The sequence below is a fragment of the Parasteatoda tepidariorum genome, chromosome 2, assembly GCF_982258835.1.
Source record: "Parasteatoda tepidariorum strain Cologne lab strain chromosome 2, Ptep-v5.0, whole genome shotgun sequence".
Taxonomy (NCBI): Eukaryota; Metazoa; Arthropoda; class Arachnida; order Araneae; family Theridiidae; genus Parasteatoda; species Parasteatoda tepidariorum.
In genome coordinates, this window is record NC_141756.1 from 64,510,620 (window position 1) to 64,531,816 (window position 21,197).

General features: G+C 28.6%; 1 protein-coding gene across 4 annotated transcripts in view; it reads left to right on the forward strand.

The window, feature by feature from the left end:
• The window catches only part of LOC107443147 (calcium-transporting ATPase sarcoplasmic/endoplasmic reticulum type), a 76,231-nt gene that overhangs the window by 49,568 nt on the left and 5,466 nt on the right, over positions 1–21,197 (forward strand). For 3 of the 4 annotated variants that reach the window (XM_071177629.2, XM_071177628.2, XM_071177630.2), the window contains exons 10-21: positions 1,172–1,344; positions 2,466–2,559; positions 4,628–4,758; positions 5,813–5,898; positions 6,322–6,424; positions 6,574–6,831; positions 8,476–8,694; positions 10,065–10,187; positions 11,008–11,068; positions 11,282–11,302; positions 12,544–12,695; positions 20,380–20,600. In XM_071177629.2, the coding sequence (XP_071033730.1) occupies positions 1,172–1,344; positions 2,466–2,559; positions 4,628–4,758; positions 5,813–5,898; positions 6,322–6,424; positions 6,574–6,831; positions 8,476–8,694; positions 10,065–10,187; positions 11,008–11,068; positions 11,282–11,302; positions 12,544–12,695; positions 20,380–20,600 (1,642 nt within the window). The remainder of the gene's footprint in view (positions 1–1,171; positions 1,345–2,465; positions 2,560–4,627; positions 4,759–5,812; positions 5,899–6,321; positions 6,425–6,573; positions 6,832–8,475; positions 8,695–10,064; positions 10,188–11,007; positions 11,069–11,281; positions 11,303–12,543; positions 12,696–20,379; positions 20,601–21,197) is intronic. The other variant, XM_043048409.3, reaches the window with a different exon arrangement.

Consider the following 21,197-nt stretch of genomic DNA (forward strand, 5'->3'; position numbering starts at 1 on the left):
ATAACAACTTACGTCTAATAATATTACTAAATATCAGAATTACATTGGATTATTAAATGTTTTTTGATATTTTTAAATGTAAACGAGCGTCTCTTGTCTGAAAGTAAATTTTTATACCTGGAGAAGCTTCTTTCAACGTCTACTGATGTTAATGGTGCGTTCTTAAAAAAGACGGTCTCACTTACTGACAATTCGTCAATTTGAAAAGTTGTTGCTTCACCTGTTACTATCCTACAGATTTTCTTCGTTGTTTGGAAGCCAGTATTCTTCTCCGAAACTTTGTTCAATTTACCTGCTACACTTTGTCATATTTTTCCCCTTGCAACCCTCGACTCACTACGTCAATATAATTTATTGCATCACAAAGTTCCAATTCTTGCTTCTCCAAGCTTGTAATTGTGGAGGACACAATACCAAAGTTAGATTTGATAAATGCTAAGTTTCCTTCGATTTTATCAGAAGCGAACACGTTTAGCGCTATCTTAATTGATGCAGCATCTTCTGAATCAAAACTACTAAAGATAGACTTCACTATCTTAAAATTTTCACTGTAGTATAAGCATGTATCCAACCAGGTACCCCATCGTGTGATTACTGGTTTAGGAGGCAAAGCTGACTAGGAGCAAATGTTTTGAAACATTCTACAGCAAAAATTTATGCTCTAGAATGTTTCAAAACATTCTAGAGATTCAATTCTTTGAGAGTTATAATATGAAATGTAAAATTACCAGACAAATCTTGCATTTCATGTAATAAAAATACCCCCAAAAATAATAAAAATTGGTAAAAATTAAAAAAGCCAGCGGCTCCTCAGTCTGCTAACCACTCGGCCACCAGGTCGGCTAAACTAAAATATGATTTTTAGAAACTTGTGCAAACCAAAATAATAGATTATTTTGTTGTAACTTTTTTTAGTAATTTATTTCTTACATTTATAATAGAAAATCCTGTATCTTAGCATTTGAATAGTTAAAAATTCTTTTCAGAATAATATTTTCCGAAAAAGAGGAAAAAATCACTTTGTTTCTGAGAAATTATGTGTTAATATTTCAGAAAATATTTTAATTCATTTAAATGTCTTTTGCGGCTGTTATTTAACTTTATTTTCATACTTAATTGTTTATGCTTATTTATGCTACTTCAAAGTTTTGACTTTGATTCTACATTGCAGGAAAGATCCGTACCGAAATGTCTGAAACAGAAGAAGTGAGAACTCCTTTGCAACAAAAATTGGATGAGTTTGGTGAACAGTTGTCTAAAGTAATTTCTGTAATTTGTGTTGCTGTGTGGGCTATTAATATCGGACATTTCAATGATCCTGCTCATGGGGGATCTTGGATTAAGGTAATTTTGTTAAGAATGTTAATTCAATATTTATACTACATTAAGAAATTATCTTTTAAAAAAAAAAACTTATTTTTAGCCAACTGTGCAGTGTGTAGGTTGTTGAGCTTATATTTGTCTTGATTTATCAAAATTTCTTTGCAAAGAGTACAAATGTGCTGTTATAATACTTATATCTATTTTAATTTGTTGTTCTAATCATAAAACTTATTTAATTTCTATCATTTTGTATGGAAATAGATGGTGCTTTGATTTGATTTTTTTATAGAGATGACTTAATTTGTAATTCGAGAAAGCAAGAAAAAAATTAACCACAACTATGGAGGGGACAATTTTTCTTCTCTTGCAATTTATGTGCAGTAAAGGGATGTAACTATGGGAAAATAATCTTATTTTTTTCTTGTCCTTATTGTTTGCATTTATAGTATTAATGCTGTACTGTATTGCTTTGTAATTTGAAAAAATAGGATTTTTATCAAACCCGCTAGGTTATGGATGATCTTTGTTTTTATCAGTTGCAGTTTTTGTGGAAGATTTTTAAATAAGGTTTTTTCTAACTTAGTATTAAGTAATAATTATAATGATATGGATAAAAATTCAATGATAAAGAAAAATATTGAACAATGGAATTTTCCCAGACATTATTTCAGGAATACGAAAAAAGACATCATTAAATCATGTGAATACATTTATCCATTTTCAAAATCATAATTGTTAAGTTTTAAATCCAAAATTAAAACTAATAGTAAATAGACTTTCCTTTAAAAGGTTCCCCAGTCCTATTGAGTTAAGTATCACCAATTGGCAGCATGAAGCTCATTTTTTTAAAGTATTTATTTTGAATTATATTTTATTAAAACAGAGGTGAAAAAAGGTTTGAAACAATGAGACATTTAGCTCCTTATATTCCTTTTCCCAAATGCAGTTGATAGAGTTGTTTGCATTTAGTGTGCTCATTTAAATTCATAAAACTATGATAAGTACTTTAAAGAAATGCAAAAATTTTATCAAATTAATAATTTACTACTTTAAATTATTGATATATAAAAATTAATAAATTTTTATTTTAACTGTAAATTTTTATTTATGTAATTCAGCACTCATTTCTTCATTTGTTTTAGGGTGCTGTGTATTATTTTAAAATTGCTGTTGCCCTAGCTGTAGCAGCCATTCCAGAAGGGCTCCCTGCTGTTATTACTACTTGTTTAGCCTTAGGTAAACTATTCAATTCATTCTATAGCCCCTTTTTGTATGTGTGAACATTGGTATAAAATAATTGTTTTAACTTGTTCTCTTCAATATCATACAATTCATATGAATTTTTTTATTTGAAGAAAAAAAAATTGTCTTTAATAAGCTATTGACATAAATAACATAAAACTTTATTATAATCTCGAGAAAAAAAATTTAATTTATAATTTGTGTTCTTAAAATTTATTCTACTACTAAGTTTAATTGTATTACAAATTCCTTTTTATATGTCAAAAGAGTTTGTTGTTTTATCTTGCAACTAGAGCAGTCTATAATAGGAGTGCACAATCTTTCTTGGCATATCAGACCTAATAATAAGCTGCAGGTAAAACAACTAGCTTTTGAGTGACTTTGGGAATTCAGTTTTTAATATCACTTGATAAGAATTAACTACTTAATAGTTTGTAGTGAGGTTTATTACTGAAAATTTTAAAAGACAATTGTTTAAAAATTAAGGGACGAAGTTGAACAAGTGTACAAATTATATATCTATAATATTTTTGAATTAAAGAACTTCTGCAGTTTTGGGCGGGCACACACACATATATATAAACACCAGGTTTTAAATTTTAGTTACCAAAAATTTATTTTATGCTTTTTAGTGTACATTAATTCTTAATTAGTGAATAATTTTTCCAAATTTATTGAAATTAGTTTGAAAGAATCTTTAGCATTCGTGTAAATTTTTTTAAAAATTGAATTTTGGTTACAAGGTGGGGCCACACATTGACCTTTTGAGGACTGCTGGTTGTGCACCTCTATCCTACAAGGAATGTTTAGAACCTAAAAACAAATGCAATCAGTCATATTGGCTATTTTCGCAAGGAGTGAATTTTATGAACTAATCACCTAATGGCGGGTGTTTCTTTGAAGGGTATTCTTCTTGAAGATGGACCTGTAGGATATGTCATAAAGAGATATCTACAAATATTTTGTTCAGAAGCAGTTTATGTACTGGTACTAAGTGCCATAGAGATTTGCGAACTATTGCCAGGAGTCTGTTTAGAAGGAATTTGAGTCCGTTAACGGACCCTTCACAAAATATATTTTTATAAAATTCACAAAATATTTTAACTTAAAAAGGGACCATTCACAAAACAATTTATCTTTTAATCGGACCCTTCACAGATTTGTTTCTTCATTATTGTTTTGTTAATCGAATGATCCCTTCTCAGGAAGGGGGGGACAGAAGTTTTGTCTTCGGCAGACGCTTCTTCCTTTATTTTATTTTATTTTATAACCGTCGTTGAACAGCCGACCCAATTTCATGCGTTTACGACTACTTACGTTCAACTCCGTAGCCTTGTAATTTTGAACCAATCCAGAAGACAAGGAAACTCCTGGATCAGTACCCCCAGAGGTATTGATTTGTTGTGGGAACATGGAGGACTTTGAGACTCGACAGATTTATGCATCAGTCACCATTTACTACACGGGGAGTCTTCGGCCGGCGAGGATCGAACCCACGACCTCTTGGATATGGGCCCAGCGCCCTACCGACCAGGCTATCCCGGCCTTTCTTCCTTTATTTGTCCGAAATGAATACTCTGCGTTCAGCAGAATAGACTAAATACCAAATATTTGTATGCTTCATCTCTAATTTAGTAGCAGCATTCGCTGTTTATTTTTTAAAATGTAATTTTTTTTTTATTATAATTTTACAGTGTTGAGCATAATCTTGTATGTCTTTACAATTTAAAAATCCTTGAAAGTGTTTTTTGCAATAACAGGACCCTATTTGCACAAATTCACAAAAGCAGGACCCTATTTGAAAGATTGTGGCTTAACGTTTATTTTATATTCACAAATCACGAGTAATTTTTTCGCAATTTTACAAAAACTGACCTTTCACAAAATGTGTGGACAGACCCCGGATTGTTAAATTGCTCAAAAATTTTTCTTCACAGACATGGCAGCCCCAGGTAGGCCCTGCCTTCTGACCAAAATGAGTTTTGTAATTTCTGATAACTAGAGTAGTAATTAAGATTTTAAATTTTAGTTCATATTTGTAAAAAAAATTCTATTATACTAGGTACTCGAAGGATGGCTAAAAAGAATGCAATTGTAAGATCTTTACCATCTGTAGAGACATTGGGTTGTACTTCTGTCATATGTTCTGATAAAACCGGTACATTAACAACTAACCAGATGTCAGTTAATAAAGTAAGTCTCTACTATGGCAAGTAATTTTTTATTTTGTTTATATTTCTATTAATCTAGCGTAATGTAAATATATTTTGATACTATTTGAAATACTCTTAATCAATCCATAAATCACTTATCACAAATGAAATGAAAGTGGATTTTTCATTGTTTACATTATTCATAAATTCATATTTTAGGCTTTGAAAATTAACTTGATTTATCAATAAATTGATAATTAGGAAAAATCTGTTGATCTGATCAATAAGTGTAAAAGTAATTTTTACCAAATAAAATTATGTTAAATATTTTCTTTGGAATTGTTTTTCTATGTTAATACCAAATTACACTCATAAATTTTACATTTTCAAAGTTAGAAAATATTTTAATTATTGTACCTTTTGAAAATTATGAAGATTGAATTTTGCTGTGCCTACTTTAAACCAAAATCTAATCATCAAGTAAAAGAAGGAAAATTTCTAAGAAGGGAAACATGTTTAAAAGTATATAGTGTGTAAAACTTTAGAAATATAAAATAAATATCTTTAACTATCAACCTTATAAAATTAAAAGGGACTATTAAGGTGTTAAGGAAGAAAGAAAAAAATTAGACATTGATTATTTAGCGACCATAGCAAGAAATTTGGTTTTGCTGGATAAAATCAATTTTATTTAATTTTTCTCAGTTACCTAGCAATGGAGAAGTTTGTTTTATAAAAATTTCCTGTTCTGTGGGTCATTTGAAAAAATTTTCTTCATGGCCCCAGATTTCCTTAGTGAGTTTTTATTTCATATTAAAAACAAGGAGCATTTTTTCCAATTGTGGATCTAAGTAATTGAGTTTGTACATCTACAAACTATGCTAACATTGTTTCAGTTTCTTGAATGGAAGACTGGTAAAAATTTCTAGATTTTTTAATATGTTTGCAAGCCATCCTTAAGAATCTGTTATTAGAGCAAATTTTATTTTTTCTCTTTTTATTTTGAAAATTCAAACACTGTATCATTCTTAAAAATTATTTTGATGTATGTGCCAAAAACTTTAAGGTGTGAAGCTTATTTGTTTCTATTTTAGATGCTAATTGTTGACAAAATTGACAGTGATGCTCGGTTTCATGAATTTGAAATTACTGGCTCAACATATGAACCTATTGGAGATGTGTAAGTATTTCTTTTTGTTTCGTATCAAATTTAAAATTATAATGTTCAAAATAAGTTTTATTATCGTGTTTTAAATTTTATTTTGTTATATTTTTGAGTTTAGAGTTATATTTAGTTTCTTAATTGCGGATTTATAAACATAATTATAATTGGTGTATCTAAAAATGATTCTATGACAAATATTATGTTAATATTATTTAATTAAATGGTACTTGAAAAAAAAATTTGAATTTTGTTTTCAATTTTAAACTAAGCAATTTTGAATTATATAATTTGAACAATATTACTCAAAACACTTCAGATCAATATTAGGAGGTTATGATTTAATTGCTTATTTTTTCTGAACTATTTTGGAATTTTAAAAATGGACTGCAAGCTCATTTGATTTGATTTAATAAAGTTTTATAATATTTATATTTTCAGATTTTTACGGGAGCAAAAAGTGCGTCCTTCAGACTTTGAAGCATTGATTGAACTGGCAACGATTTGTGTGATGTGTAATGATTCTAGCATAGATTATAATGAGGTAATTACACTAAAACTCTTTGCAATTTATGTATGCATGTTTTATTCTAATAAGGAGAAAGTTTTCTATCTTTTTCAAAGTTTTTATTGCACCTTCATAATTAGGTATTGTTGTATTTTCATCTAACTTTTTTTTCCTCTTTATTGCAGTATAAACAACAATTTGAAAAGGTGGGAGAGGCTACTGAAACTGCCTTGGTTGTGTTAGCAGAAAAAATGAATCCTTTCAATTATCAAAAAACTGGTTTAAGCAGGCGTGATGCAGCTGTTTGCGTGAATCAAGGTATCAATACGATGTGGAAAAAAGAATTCACTTTGGAATTTTCAAGAGATCGCAAATCAATGAGCACATACTGCACTCCTTTGAAATCAACACGCCTAGGAGCTGGACCTAAAATGTTTGCAAAAGTAAGGAGCACTTTTATTATCAACTTTTGTCATTGTTTGTATGATAATACGTACAAGGAGTTTGCACGTTTAGTTTTCTAATTTGTTCTCCAAAATGAGATAAAAGCACTACCTTTTCTTTTCGTCAGAACCTCTACTTTAAAAAGTTCATTGTTAGCTGTGAATATACTCATTAAAGGAAAACTACTAGTTTATTTTAAAAATAGTTAATATTGAGAATGAAATAAATATTTCCCTCATTTTATCTATATCATAATTCTTAAAATTATTTTTTCAGTTCAGACAGTTAAGTTCACAGAAGAGAAGGGGCATTTGAATTTGTTTTTTGTGTATGCATTAGCTAAAAATGAATAAAATAAGCTAATTTACAATTTTAAAATAACCTTGCTATAAGCATTAAGAATGATTATCAGAAAAATACCATTCTTGAATTTGATTATTTTATTCTATTGTCCCGATTGGTAAAAAATTATAAATATTCGTAAAATGTTGGCAAAATTTTCAATTTATGCCTAAGTTTGCAAAAATTTTAGCTGCTGTACTGAAATCAGTTAATTTTAATAACTTGTAATCAGCACTATAATAAACAATTCTAAGGTATCATTTAATATTGTTTTTTAATAGTAAAATTTTAAGTAATAGCACTTTTACTGTTTTTCATTTTAATAATTTAAGAATTTATTTTTTTCTAATTTTGTTGACTATATTTTGACTTGCAATTTTACTTAATGCACACATATCTGCATAATTTTAAAAATATTTTTGCACTATAACTATAAGTCTGTACTATATGTACAGAGTAGTCCAAAAGTATGAGAAATGCGTATCAGATCCAAAAATAATTGACACATTTTATTTGATTACACCAAAACTTTATCTAATGGAGGAAGACTCTGGGCCATAAGGGGCTGTTATGCCGATATAAGAAAAGTTGATCTCCCATGGTTTGGATTTACTGAATTTAGTTAAGTAGTTTTGCAATCTTAATACCCAAAATGTAATTTACCTGAAATGTAATAATGGGATACAGAGGTCTGTCCAGGCCGAATTTACTACCGTTTAACGGTACCTGCACAAATTCAATTTTAGGTAAAACTGTAGTTTCATAAATTCAACTTTAGGAAAAACGGTAGATTCACAAAATACTTTTTCTTAAAATTTTATTTTTGTATCCCTTAAGAAACGATAAATCTATATTTTTACCATGTTTTTGTATTGATTTTTTAATATAATTTTTAATTTTTCACAAGTTATGTCAAAATTTTCACAAAATAGGTACCTTTCAGAAAAACCTAGACAGACCCCTGGATAGAGATATATATCAAAAATTCATAGTTTAAAACTAAACCAATGTTAGTTTTACCTCCATCGGATTGTGTTAACTTTTGTGTAATTAGTTATTGTGGAAATATTTGACCCATATTTTTAGCTTTTTTGATTAAATTATATTTATCAATATATTTAAATGTTTCCATGTCATATTTTTTGGACATCTCTGTATTTACTTAAATAAAATTTTCTTTTATGCATGATACTAGATTTGAAAAATAACCCATGATGAATGGTTCTAAATCTTACTATGATTGTAGATATATATATCTTTTCCTTATGTCGTGCTAAAACTTAGTTTTGGAATATTTTTAGGGAGCACCTGAATGTATATTAGATCGTTGTTCTCATGTTCGAGTAGGTAGTACAAAAGTTCCACTGACGCCTCAGATTAAAAACAAAATATTGGATATCACTAAACAATATGGTACTGGCAAAGATACTCTGCGTTGCCTATCTCTTGCAACAATAGACACTCCAATAAAACCCTCTGATATGGATTTATCAGATTCTACCAAATTTATTTCTTATGAGGTAAGTTATTATGAACCTTGTATATTATTTGTTCTATAATGCGAAATTACTGTTCGAATAATTGAATTTGAATTAGTTAGATCGAATCAGAATCAAATTTTTTCTAGTTCAATTTGCTGTGGATTTCACTATTTTTTTAAAACAGGATTAAAAAAATTTTTTTCCTGTGATGCTATGAGTACTCACAAAGACCAAAAAAAGTATGAATATGTAATATTTTTCGTTATGTATATATTTTTTTATGTGTTAATAAGAAAAGAATTTATTAGATAAAATTCTTTTTCCTCTTTAAATTTTATAAAAGTTGCTTTTGTGCATAAAAAAAGGCTTTTATTTATGTACAAAAAGAAAAAAAATGAAGTATTGACAATAAAAAAAAAGCTGCAAGTTAAGAAAATTTTTTTTAAATTATTTCTTCCAGCAATCACCTGTCTGCTCTTATCAGCCATCTGCAAATTCATTTTATTTCCTGATCTTGATTTTCAAAAAAAAAAAAAAAAAAAAGATGAGCATAGGCACATTCATCTCCTTTCTTATATTCTATCATCATTATTTATCTTGAATATATGTCATAATGCCTGCCAATTGAATGAAATGCACACATTATAACTCAATCTCGTGAAATCTAAAAATAGATTCCTTGTATTGCCAACGTTTCAAAAAAGGAACATTTGACTTTCTAACCAATATTTTGCCTTCAAAATTTTAAAATAAAATTTTGAATTTTATGCCTGACACAGAATTATATCATTCCTTAAAAGCATGTAACTAATCTTGTCGTATTATGAAAATAGAGTTTTTGATAAATTATATTACAAAAGACAGAAACATTTACAAATTATATCATATTTCTAAATTCCTGAAAATAATCGAATATATATTGAAATGGAACCAAGCTAAATTTAAAAAATACTTCATGATATAAATTTTAAATGTATGACAAGCATTTTCAGACTTTAATTGCTTATCAGATTTAAACTCAAATTATATGTTTCATCCTTAGGAGAGAAACGATAAAGAAAAACAAAGCAGAGTGCTGTGGTACAAAGAAATTGTAAACATAAATTTTTTTTTTACATTAGAGTAGATGACGCATCAACATAACTAGATTAATGTGCGGAACCTTAACACATTGATTTTTCTAAAGTAAAAGATAAAATACTGTTACATATATAATTTTTCTTGAATACTTTTCCTTTGGAAAAAAAAAAACTATTCTTTTGTCTCTTCCATTGAAACCATTCGACACTTTTCTTCATTTAAATTAAGTTTCAAACTAACATAGTGTTGAAATACAGCATTTATAATTTAATAAAGAAATGCATTTTTGTTTCCAATATTATAATGGGATGATCAATATCTTTTTATAGACTGGAATGACGTTTGTTGGAGTTGTTGGCATGTTAGATCCACCTAGGAAAGAGGTGAAAGATGCCATTTTGCGTTGCAAAGCTGCTGGTATTCGAGTTATCGTAATTACTGGTGACAACAAGGTATGTTTTTTTTGTTTGTTTTTTCAGGTCTCATTTCCAAATCAAAAAAAAAAAAAAAAAAAAATTTAAACCATATTTTTAACTGTCTTTTTATTTTAAAACCATTTTGTAAAAAATTTCTATGTTCAAACTCACAATAGCAAAATTTTATATTGTTATTTTCGTTCAATACTTGAATGTGAGTGTTTTGAGCTACTACCAACGCCCTTTTAGTATGTTTTTTGCAACTGGAGTATAGAGAAAGAGTGAGAGGTCTCAGTGTGTGCTGCTATCGAGCTGTATTATAAACAAAACGGAGATCTGAGATCTTTAGAGCCTACCATGTTTATAGAGAAAAATAATATTTAGGGAGTTTGAATCCGTGTGTTTAGTGAAATTTGAGCTATTGACGTGTGGGAAAAAAACAGTGAATGTAAAGATTACATAATTTAGTTTAATAATTTTGTTCATTTACTAGTAGATTTCAATTATAGTAGTTCATTTATAAGTAGGATTTTTATTTTAGGGTTAAGAACCTATACAGTTAGTACATTAATTATGCCTTGTAAAAAGTTTTCTAATACTTATTTACAACTGATTTTTCTCAAACTTTCAAAAGTTCTTAAACTACTACATTTCTTAAGTGACAACTATTCAATTTGATAGTAAGAACGGAATTCTTTTGTAATTTACGTTGAAGTAGATGATGCAAATATTAAATTAAATTGCTTTTTTTAATTGTTAATCATACTTCAATGTGAGACTAAGGACAAATTTTTTTTAAAATTATTTTATAATTGATATTGAAGTAATAAATACAATAATTGAATTAATGTTACAGGCTACTGCAGAAGCTATTTGTAGAAGAATTGGTGTGTTTGATGAGGATGAAGATACATCTGGTATGTTTTAGTATATTTTTTTTCTTCATTAATTCAACCCAGGAATTATGTTGTGAGTTGTTTTGTTCTCCTTTAGTAGCATCTACTGGAAAGCGAAACAAATGAGATAAGTATTCCTGGGTTAAGCTGTACTTAACTTTAAATATGTGATAAAATTATATTATGTTATGTTTCAGTTAATAACATAATCTATTTTTAATTTTATGCTATCAGAGGAAAGTTTAAAAAAGACAGGTAAAATAATTTTTATTTTATTTTTCAAATTTCATTTCTTTGTTGTAACACTTATATTATAAAAATGTGCTTTTATAAGCTCTGAAATATGTTTTTATTGTTCAATCCCTCAAGTTTATTCTTATCTTTTTATTTTTTTTTGACACTTCAGCATGTTAATTCTTGAAATTTCAAATATAGATTGAATAAGTACAGGGATTGGAAGTCTGAACCATATTTGGCATTCTGCAGCATCCTGCTGCAGTGTGCTATTTATGCCCAATTTTTTATCCATTTTGCTTCTCTCCTTCTTAGCGCTAATTTTAATTTTTCACTAAAATATGATCAGCGTATTAGAGTTACCGCCTAACTTCGGCAGTGGAAGGAAAATATGCAAGAAGCGAAAAGAGATACCATAGTGTTGGCCTTGAGTGTATGCCACGGTATTTAAGCTTCATAGGCAGAGAAGAGTGCAAAGATGATAGTTTCTTATTTATGAATCAATATGGTCTGGATTGAATTTATTTCAGTGCTGCCATTGTCAACAAAACTACTTTTTAAAGAAGCTACTAAGGAAACTAATTTCACTAAAGTATTAACAAAAACTAATTTTCAATAAATTGCAAAAAAATCAAACTTTTTTTTCACAAAGTAACTACTAAAAATTTAAATTACAATTTTATTTCCGAATTTCCTTTTTGCCGTGTCCATTATGAATTTTTATTCTCGTGTACGAGTTTTTTTCCCCCCACTCCATTTGACAAATGCAAATATGATGGAATATTTCATGCTACAGAAGTGAGCTATAACCGTTTCCTTGTAGGAAAGAACAATCTTCAGACCTGTTGAAGTTTGTTTTTGACTGTTGCATATTAATATAAAATGTGTAAAATTTAGTCTTATAAGAAAGCATAGTTGAATATGTCTATGACCTTTTTATTCTGTAAGATTCCTTTTTTGATCTTATAATCTAATAAAATTCTTTTCAAGTAAGGTCTTTGAATTGTATAGAAATAGATTAATCTACTTTATTTGTTATTAATACATTAGAACAGATGTGTGCATGTGAGTGTTTTTACTTTAATCTTATGTACTTCAGTATTTTTCATCCTTTTTTTTATTGTTGACTGTCTTTTAAAATTTATTTTATGTTATTAAATTGCTTATTAATAGTTGAAATTGCTTTGCAACTCAGCTATAATAACTGCGAATTTTTTTTTTATTTCAATGTAACATTTTCTAAATTTCTTCCATGTTTTTAGGATTATCCTTTTCTGGAAGGGAATTTGATGAACTAGCTCCATCTGAGCAGAAATTGGCTTGCAGGAGAGCAAAGCTTTTCTCCAGAGTTGAACCAGCACATAAGAGCAAAATCATTGAATTTCTTCAAGGAGATGGTGAAATTTCAGCTATGGTAGGTTTTGTTAGTGTATTATAGTAACCTAAGACCTATTTTACACCTAACATATTTAATTTTTCATCTTTCATCATTAGATATGTGCTGTAGTTTTTATTTTTATTTATTATCATTAGATAGTGACTACTTTTTCTGTAGTTAGTAGTATTACGTGCTACTTTCAAAAAAGCAATAGCCTAGTGAATAATGCTCTGCAAAAAACTATTAGTTTGTAACAATACTATTTTTTTTTCATCATTAATTTAGTGATGTGATAGGATACAAACACAACTAATTATTCTAATCTGATTTGTGCAAATCTTATACGGTGTCACAAAGTTAAATACAAATACAGTGAATTCACGATAACTCGAATCTGATAGGACTGACCATAAACTTCGACATATCGGAAGTTCGACTTACCATTAGTTTTGGATTTTCAAAATATTGTCGGATTATTTAATTAATGCTTATCAATTACAAACCTTCTACAGGGTTCCCACGGTCCTTAAAAGTCCTTAAAAACTGCTTAGTTTTTATTTTGAAAATTACTTAATTTACTTAAAAGTACTTAATTTTGATTCACGGTCCTTAAAAGTCCTTAATTTCTAGTATCACTAGTTGGTTGGAACAATTTTTTTATCTTAGGAAAATATCCACAATTAAAAAGTACGTCTTTTGCCTAGAATGAGACCCTGCATTGAGTGTAGAATATTTTGATTTGAATGTGTGTGAGGGTAGGGGTTACAAGCAAGTTGAAAAAAACACGTCCTTATTGTTTTTTTTTTTCTTTTATTAATTTTTTCATTAAAATATTTCTTTCTGGATCACTCTGAAAGAAAAAAATTTAGTGTGGGGAGAGGGGAGCGTGATACTGTAGGTGGGTAGAGGTCTTGACTTATTTTTAGACAGTACTTAGAGGTACTTTTTTGATTCTTCTGAAAGCACACATGGTAGCTTTGATACTTCATTCAAATGTGAAATTGTTAGAAATGCCAGGAAAGTGTGTTTTTAATAATTTATGGACACTTGATGAAAAATATAAGGAATGGATCAGCATCTAGCGATCGTCGCAAGGCAAAGTGGGTTTTTTTTCATTGTATCAGATTTTCTTCTGAAATTGCATTTATAAGTGACTCCATTTTTTTAATATTAGGGATATTACGAATATTCGGCGAAGTATAATTTTAATCAGGAAAGTCATTTTCGTCGTTTTCTCATCGACACTTTTTTTTAAAAAAAGAGTGAAATGTTTGCTTTCTGTTTTCACTTTTGTTGGGTTTTTTTTATTTCATAGCGCAGCAATTTAACAGCGTTTCTGATATATTTTATCTCCACTTTTTCTTTTAAAGTTATACAGATAAATAGGTAACCGGTAAAATAGGAAATTGAATTTCTACGTTGCAAGTTTTGTCTTAAGAATTTAGGAAAATTTTCTGTTTCTCTTTTGCTTTTTTGATTAATTGTGTTTTTTTTTATTTATTTTGATAGCATATTTTAAAGAGCTTCTTTTTCGTCATTTTTCTAAAAATCCGGCGATGGGAAACACTTAAAGTGTATTTTTCAACGTTAAATTTTTCTTATAAAAATCGAGAAAGATTTTTTTGTTTTTATATCGTTTGGCTTTCCCATTTTTTTATTTTTTTAAAAAAAGCTCTTGTTTTTGTTATGATGCGGCAATTTTAAAGAGCGCTACTCTTAGACATTTTTAAATCGATGTATCGCGATTTATCGACTTAATGCACATATCGGCAGGCCGATATAATTACTTTTATTTTAGGCAATGCATCAGGAATCTGATCTAAGACGCTCGCGGTTTTTCTTGCCTAATTGATGTATCGCGAATTATCGACGTAATGCACATATCGGCAGGCCGATATAATTACTTTTTTTATTTTAGGCGATGCATCAGGAATCTGATTTAAGACGCTCGCGGTTTAACGTGCTAGGATTCTTGCCTATGCTAACGCTATCACCACTCTGACGAAGACTATTTTGATTTCGTCTAGCTGCAAAGATGTTGATTACATTTTTAGCTATGAAGATGGTGTTCGTTTCGTGATATTGAATAACGAAGAGTGAGGATCAGCGTTGAAATATAGTACGCGATGCATAGTTTCCTTATGCGCCATTTTGGACCTTGGGATTTTACGTTTCTTGAAGATTATTTTCAGCGGGACTTATCATGCGTTCGCTGTGCGTTTTATTTCGACTTGATATAACATTTCAAATAAATTTTTTTCTGTGAGACTTTTGCTACTTAGCGATCATTGCGCATTATTTCGTCACTTTTTTTTCTGTTTGGATTTAACGTTGTCAATTATTTTCAGCAGACCCACTGTTACTTGGCGATCGTTGCTCAATCGCTGTTATCTTAAATTTTCGTTCTGAACTTAATATATTACTGAAACGAAATCGTGAATTAAAAAAAAAAAAGATTCTTTATTGATTTTTTTAAAAAGTGATACAGTTTAATATTTTATATATTTTGTATTTAAGTAATTTATATTTTATCATAGAAAGTAAATTTTTTTAAAAATTTATTTAATTTACGTTGCACCCCAGAGCCCAAGGTTAAGAAAACTGAGATGGACACAGTATGCCTTGACCCTCTATGGGCTGTCGCGCCATTGAGTTTAGTTTTTTAAATATAATACAGTGGAACCTGCCTAAATTGACCACCCTCGGGACCAAGTCAAATGGTCACTATATAGAGGTGGTCACTTTACGAAGACTCTTTAAAAAGGACTCTTGAAATAAAACTAGTAGAAAATGGTCACCTTACTCAGGCGTTCACTTTACCCAGGTGGTCACCTTTACAGGTTCCACTGTAATTTGATTCGTTTTTAAACCAATAAATCTTCCGTTGCTTTTAGTTTTAAAAAATTAGAACAAAGCCTACGTTTAATTCATTTGCTTTTATTTTTGAGGAAATTGAAACAGAGTTTGCGTTCTTTCTTTTTTTTTTTAATTTGGTTGTTATTTAAAATGACTAAATTTTTTTAAATTAAGTAAAAAGTTAAGCAATGTTTTAACGCTTTTCAGTAATTTAATAATAGTGCTCTTAAATATAGAATATATATTTTTAAAAATCCCTTCAATACATGTTCGTTTAATAATTTGTCAGATAGTGAGTATTATTTTTAAACATTTAAATCTTTATCCTATTTCATTTTCAGAAAGGAAACTAATAATAAATAAATAAAAAAACTTACATTAAAACCATTTGACCATTAGTCAATACAACTTTATTATTTTAAATAAGTAATTAACAAAAGCCTAACAATGTTTCAAAAGCACATTTATTTTTCAACAAATAATTTAAAAAATATTTTATTTAAGTGAGCATTTTCTTTTTTTTTTAATTTGTAATGTATGTAAAATATTTTATAACAGTTTTATTATTATTTTTAAAAAATCTAAGTTTTTAATTTAAAAAAAATTAAAATAAAGCTTGTGTTTGTTTTTACTTTAAAACAAGTCAATCCTTAAGACAGTCTTAAGTCAATCCATCTTTATTTCAATTGAAAAAAATTAAGCAATGCTATTGATGTTATAGAATCAATTTTTTTTTAGAATTAACATTTTCTTTTGTTATAAATTTATTATTGATTGATTTAAAGATCTGATTGATAAATTTTAAACATATGTTAAATTGCGATACATCGCGATGTCTAACTGACGATCTATCATGATATAAAATTTCTTACAATGCCCAGGCCTATTTTTACATAAACAATAAAAATTCTTGAGGATTTTTTTTTTTTAAATGTTGTTTGATCACTGGGTAGGTGGCCGTTTTATTTGGCCAGATATTTGACTATTCGACTAAATCACTATTCATTATTCCCTATTTTATAATAAGTAATATATATATATATAATTCATATTTGCATCCAATTTTCATTACCTTTGATTTATTTGAAAAACTATTGTTTCATAATTTCAGACAATACTTTATTCCGAACAAATTTTTTTTATCATCGATTATTTTAGTTCCTTTAATATCTATACAAGACACAATGCTTTTTAATTGAATAAATTCAAATTCCTCAGAGGTACAGTATTGCTTATCAGTGTAAGCATAAAATTTTTTATAACTAAACGCGGACTATTTTATAAAGATTTTTTATCTTTTTTTATAAATGATGTTTCTGATTCCACTATGTTTTGTTGTTATTTCCCCTTCATTCACAATAAATTTTGTACTTAATTAATTATTTCATTTCATTTTCAATTTTTAGATATGGAATTTTTTCATTTTTATTTCAATTGATCATTACATTCTGCCTTGACCTGTGTTTCAATATTTATGTTAGCACTTATTTTAACTATCATTTCTGTTTCTCAGTTCTGTTTAACTATCATTTCTGTTTATTTTAACTATCATTTCTTAATTTTAATTAATAAGTTTTCCTTGTAGTTTATTTATTTCTTTTTTCCTGATTGTTAGGTACTAAATATATTCTGATTTTGATCATTAAATTTTTTATATTTTGTGATTTTAATAAATCTTGAGCTTATTATAATTAGGTTTTACTTAGTTTAAAATAATTGTCTTAACCTCAATAAACTTATATTTGTTAGTTTCTTTTTGTCTTGGCTTAGTATTAGTCACTCAAAATAATATTTTTATTAATTTAATGAATTAACCGTCATAATTTATATATTTCTATCTGTTTACACAATTTCTTGCTATTTTTAAAATAGAAAATTTTAATGTTTAATCTGAACTCTTTGAGTTTTTCTTTATATTCTTAAAAGCTTATGTGAGGTGATTAAATGCAATTTAATTTTAATTAAATACAGATTATTTGTATTAAACATTTCTTTATTTAGTTTTTTTTTTTAAAGGGTGACTGAGTTGAAGAAAAGCTATTCCATTTTTTTTATCTATTATTATTAATCTATGATGTTTTATTTGATGATAAATAATCGTTTTTAAGGTCCTTAATTTCTGCAAAAAAAGTCCTTAATTTTTTTGATAAAAGTCCTTAAAAGTGCTTAATTTTTGATTTGATAAAAGAGTGGGAACCCTGTTCTAAATGCTTACAATATTTAAGATCATTTTTCTGACACGACATTTACGATAAGACTGTTTAAGCACTTTATGATACCCTGGTCCATCGGTTGCAACTTTGCTGTTGTGTTTGGTAGGAGAAACTGCAAGTTTACTGCTTTCAAATTAGGTAGATCACTATGCGCTGTGCATTTATACATAAAGAGTATTACTTTTCTTTTTTCAGCGAAGAATTTCCGATCCAATTTTCTTACATAGTCGTCAAATAAAACTGATGTCATTCAAAACTTTTTGTTAGACTAGTAGACCGTTTTTACATTCTTGAAACATCGGGGATTTCGGTATTTTCCGATAACAAGTAAGGGCAATTTCTTTGTCCCAGACGCATTTCCTTCAACTAGGACAGTCAAATGTTTCTTGCTCATTTTACCCCCTGAGCAGTTTTCATCCTTAAACTTCATAATCTTATTTGGAAGACATTTAAAAAATAAACCCATTTCATCAATATTGAAAACATCATTTTCACTGTATCCTTGAAGTAAATTTGGTAACGTTCATTTAACTACTGTTCACATACTTCAAGATGGACAGCTTTAGCTTCTCCATGAAGAGTGCGAAAGACATTGTGTGTGTGTTGAAAAGGAAGGGGTAAGATATCAGTTCCTAGGTTTTTTTTTCTTGCTTTAAAAGATCCAAAAAAAAAAAAAATCGAGTTAAAGGGAGTAAAATTCGAGTAATCGAGAATAATTAACATGAAATTGAAGATAAAAGGGTCGGGCCCTCATAAAAAAAAATCGAGTTATAGTAATATTCGAGTTATCGTACTTCGAGTTATAGCGAATTGACTGTATTATAATTTCCATCATTTTTTTTTTAGTATTTAACCAATTAATATACTGCTTTATTTGTATTTGATATAATTTTTAAAGGAATTACGGTACAAAACACAATATTACTTAAATACTTCAGTATGATCCTGATTATTCCACGAGATAGCTAAACTGTTAAGATCAGTAAATTGATCAAAAAACAATTATTAATAGAATTCTGGCAATAAACATTTCTTAGAAAGTGTAACGTTATTTTCATTTTTCTGAGGGAATTTCTAGATTGTTCGACTTGTTCAATACACTGTTTACAATATTAACCCCAGTACAGCAATCTTTAATAATAGAGAATGTTAAAATACAACTTTGAATTTTTTCAATTGATTCTTCAAAAAAAGTCACCACTAATGGATGAAGTTTCGGGTCAGTCATTTGTCCTGTCAATTGCAATTGAAAATGCAGCATTTTTGAAGTAATTTCTGCAGTTCATTGGCCATCGCATTTACCATAGCAGAACTTAAGTTCTGCCACAACTATAATTCTTTACAATTTTAGAATGGGGAAACATCTTAAAGTTTTCCAGCTACACTAATCGGTAAATTATGCTCTACAAAAAATGCTGTGAAGAGACATTCAGCATTTGTCTCATTTATACTCATTTGAAAAAGGAAACTATCTTTGTTGAAACAAAAAATTCTTAGTTTTATCGCTTTTCTGATCTGGTGTTTTATCGATTTTACACCTTACCACCATGTGCGATGCTAAAGTCATTTTTACCTACATTGCAATGTGCATTTGAATTTGATCTTGAACTAAAAAGAAATTCGAGAGAATAAATCTCCTTAAAGTCTTGCTTGTTTTGTTTTCGTTCTGCCATAATAAACAAAAATTAATAACATTAATCGAATGGGCGAGTAATTGTTTTCACTGCTAATCCACTAGTTTTTTTTTTCTTTTCAAAGTTTGCTTTTGCACCGGCAAACAGGAAGTTGCTTGATAACGGGGAACGCTCTTGCTTGCAGAAGAAGCTGAATTCCTTCTCTCATTGATAGAAGAGAAGAGAAATCCATTACGTCTCAATTAACGAAACTACAAGCTAGCTGGTAACAATGCGGAATGACTTCTGCGAAATGTAGATGGGCTAGCTATGCATTGATTATCAAAACTTTCATTAAAGCACAATAATTATATTTGGTATGTTCCCTTTCTATTACCAGTAGAACTGCTTCATGAGGCACTGGGAGGCTCACGGCCCTGAAACCATCCTTAAACGGTAACTTAGACAGCTAGCCTAGATTTAAATAAACAATTAGCAAGATTAATGCTAACCCTTTTGCTCTACAAGGAAGAGTCCTGGGTATTTTTGAATTGAATGCAAAAATTTGAAGCATTCAATCTTTAAACAGCTGAAACAGAGCTGGGCTGAAAGTTATACGAAAAAGAACTGGTTGCAAAGCCATTTCATTTATATTTTGTGTTTGTGAATAGTAAGAGAAGCTATTACTATTTTTAGTTACAAACCATTCATCACTATTTACTTAATCTAGGGTAAAAGAAGACAAACAGTACTATAGATATGTTATAACTGTTAAAGGTTTTCATAAAATTTATAATAGGACCATTTGTTCTATGTTTGACAATGGTTTTAATTCCAAATCCTGTGGGTAGAAATTTTGCTGCTTGTATTAGTTTTTGATTTTTTTTTCATTTAATTGTAATGCTTTGTAAATCTCGCTTATGATATAATTGATTCTGAAAATTTGATATTTCTTTTTAAATTTTGTGTATTTGTTGCTTAGAAATGTCCCTCAGAGATATCTATAAGTTGTACGAATAATCGGCATATTTTTTTTAGACTGGTGATGGTGTTAATGATGCTCCTGCCCTAAAAAAAGCAGAAATCGGTATAGCCATGGGATCTGGAACAGCTGTTGCAAAATCTGCATCGGAAATGGTATTGGCTGATGATAATTTCTCTACTATTGTGGCAGCTGTGGAAGAAGGTCGAGCTATTTATAACAACATGAAGCAATTTATTCGTTATTTGATATCCTCAAACATCGGAGAAGTAGTGAGGTAATGATTCTGTTATATATAAAATGTATATTATAGTTTTAATTAAGAATATTGATCTTACTATTGATACTTTAGATAGATAACCTTGGTGAATAAATGGTACTAAACTGGATTAATTTATTTATCTTTTCATACTTTAAAGAATAACTAAGGAATATTAATTCTGTATACCATATTTTCTGATAAAAGCGGCATACGTCGATAAAATTTTATTGTTTTGTTTTTTTAAAGTTAGCCTCTGAGGCGAGACACTGCGCATATCAGCATCCTTATAGAAGAGACCTTTAAAGTACCATTTAGAGTATCTGTATAGTAAAATAAAAAAATTATGCATTTCATAAAATAAAGTTTTAATTTCTAAATTATAAAAAAAATAAAATCCGTTAACAGGTCCGCTCACTTTCGGCTGTAGACTGTTTAGACAGGGCTGGACTAGGTCATCTTTGATACAGGTTAATTTGGAATAAGTGTGCATTAAATGGTTTAAAAATAAGTACAACAAAATATTTTTAAATACATCAAATAACATAATTTCTAAACAAAACAAAAATTGGAGGAGGGGGGAGAGAGAATAGCCTAAAATTTAACCTCTTCACT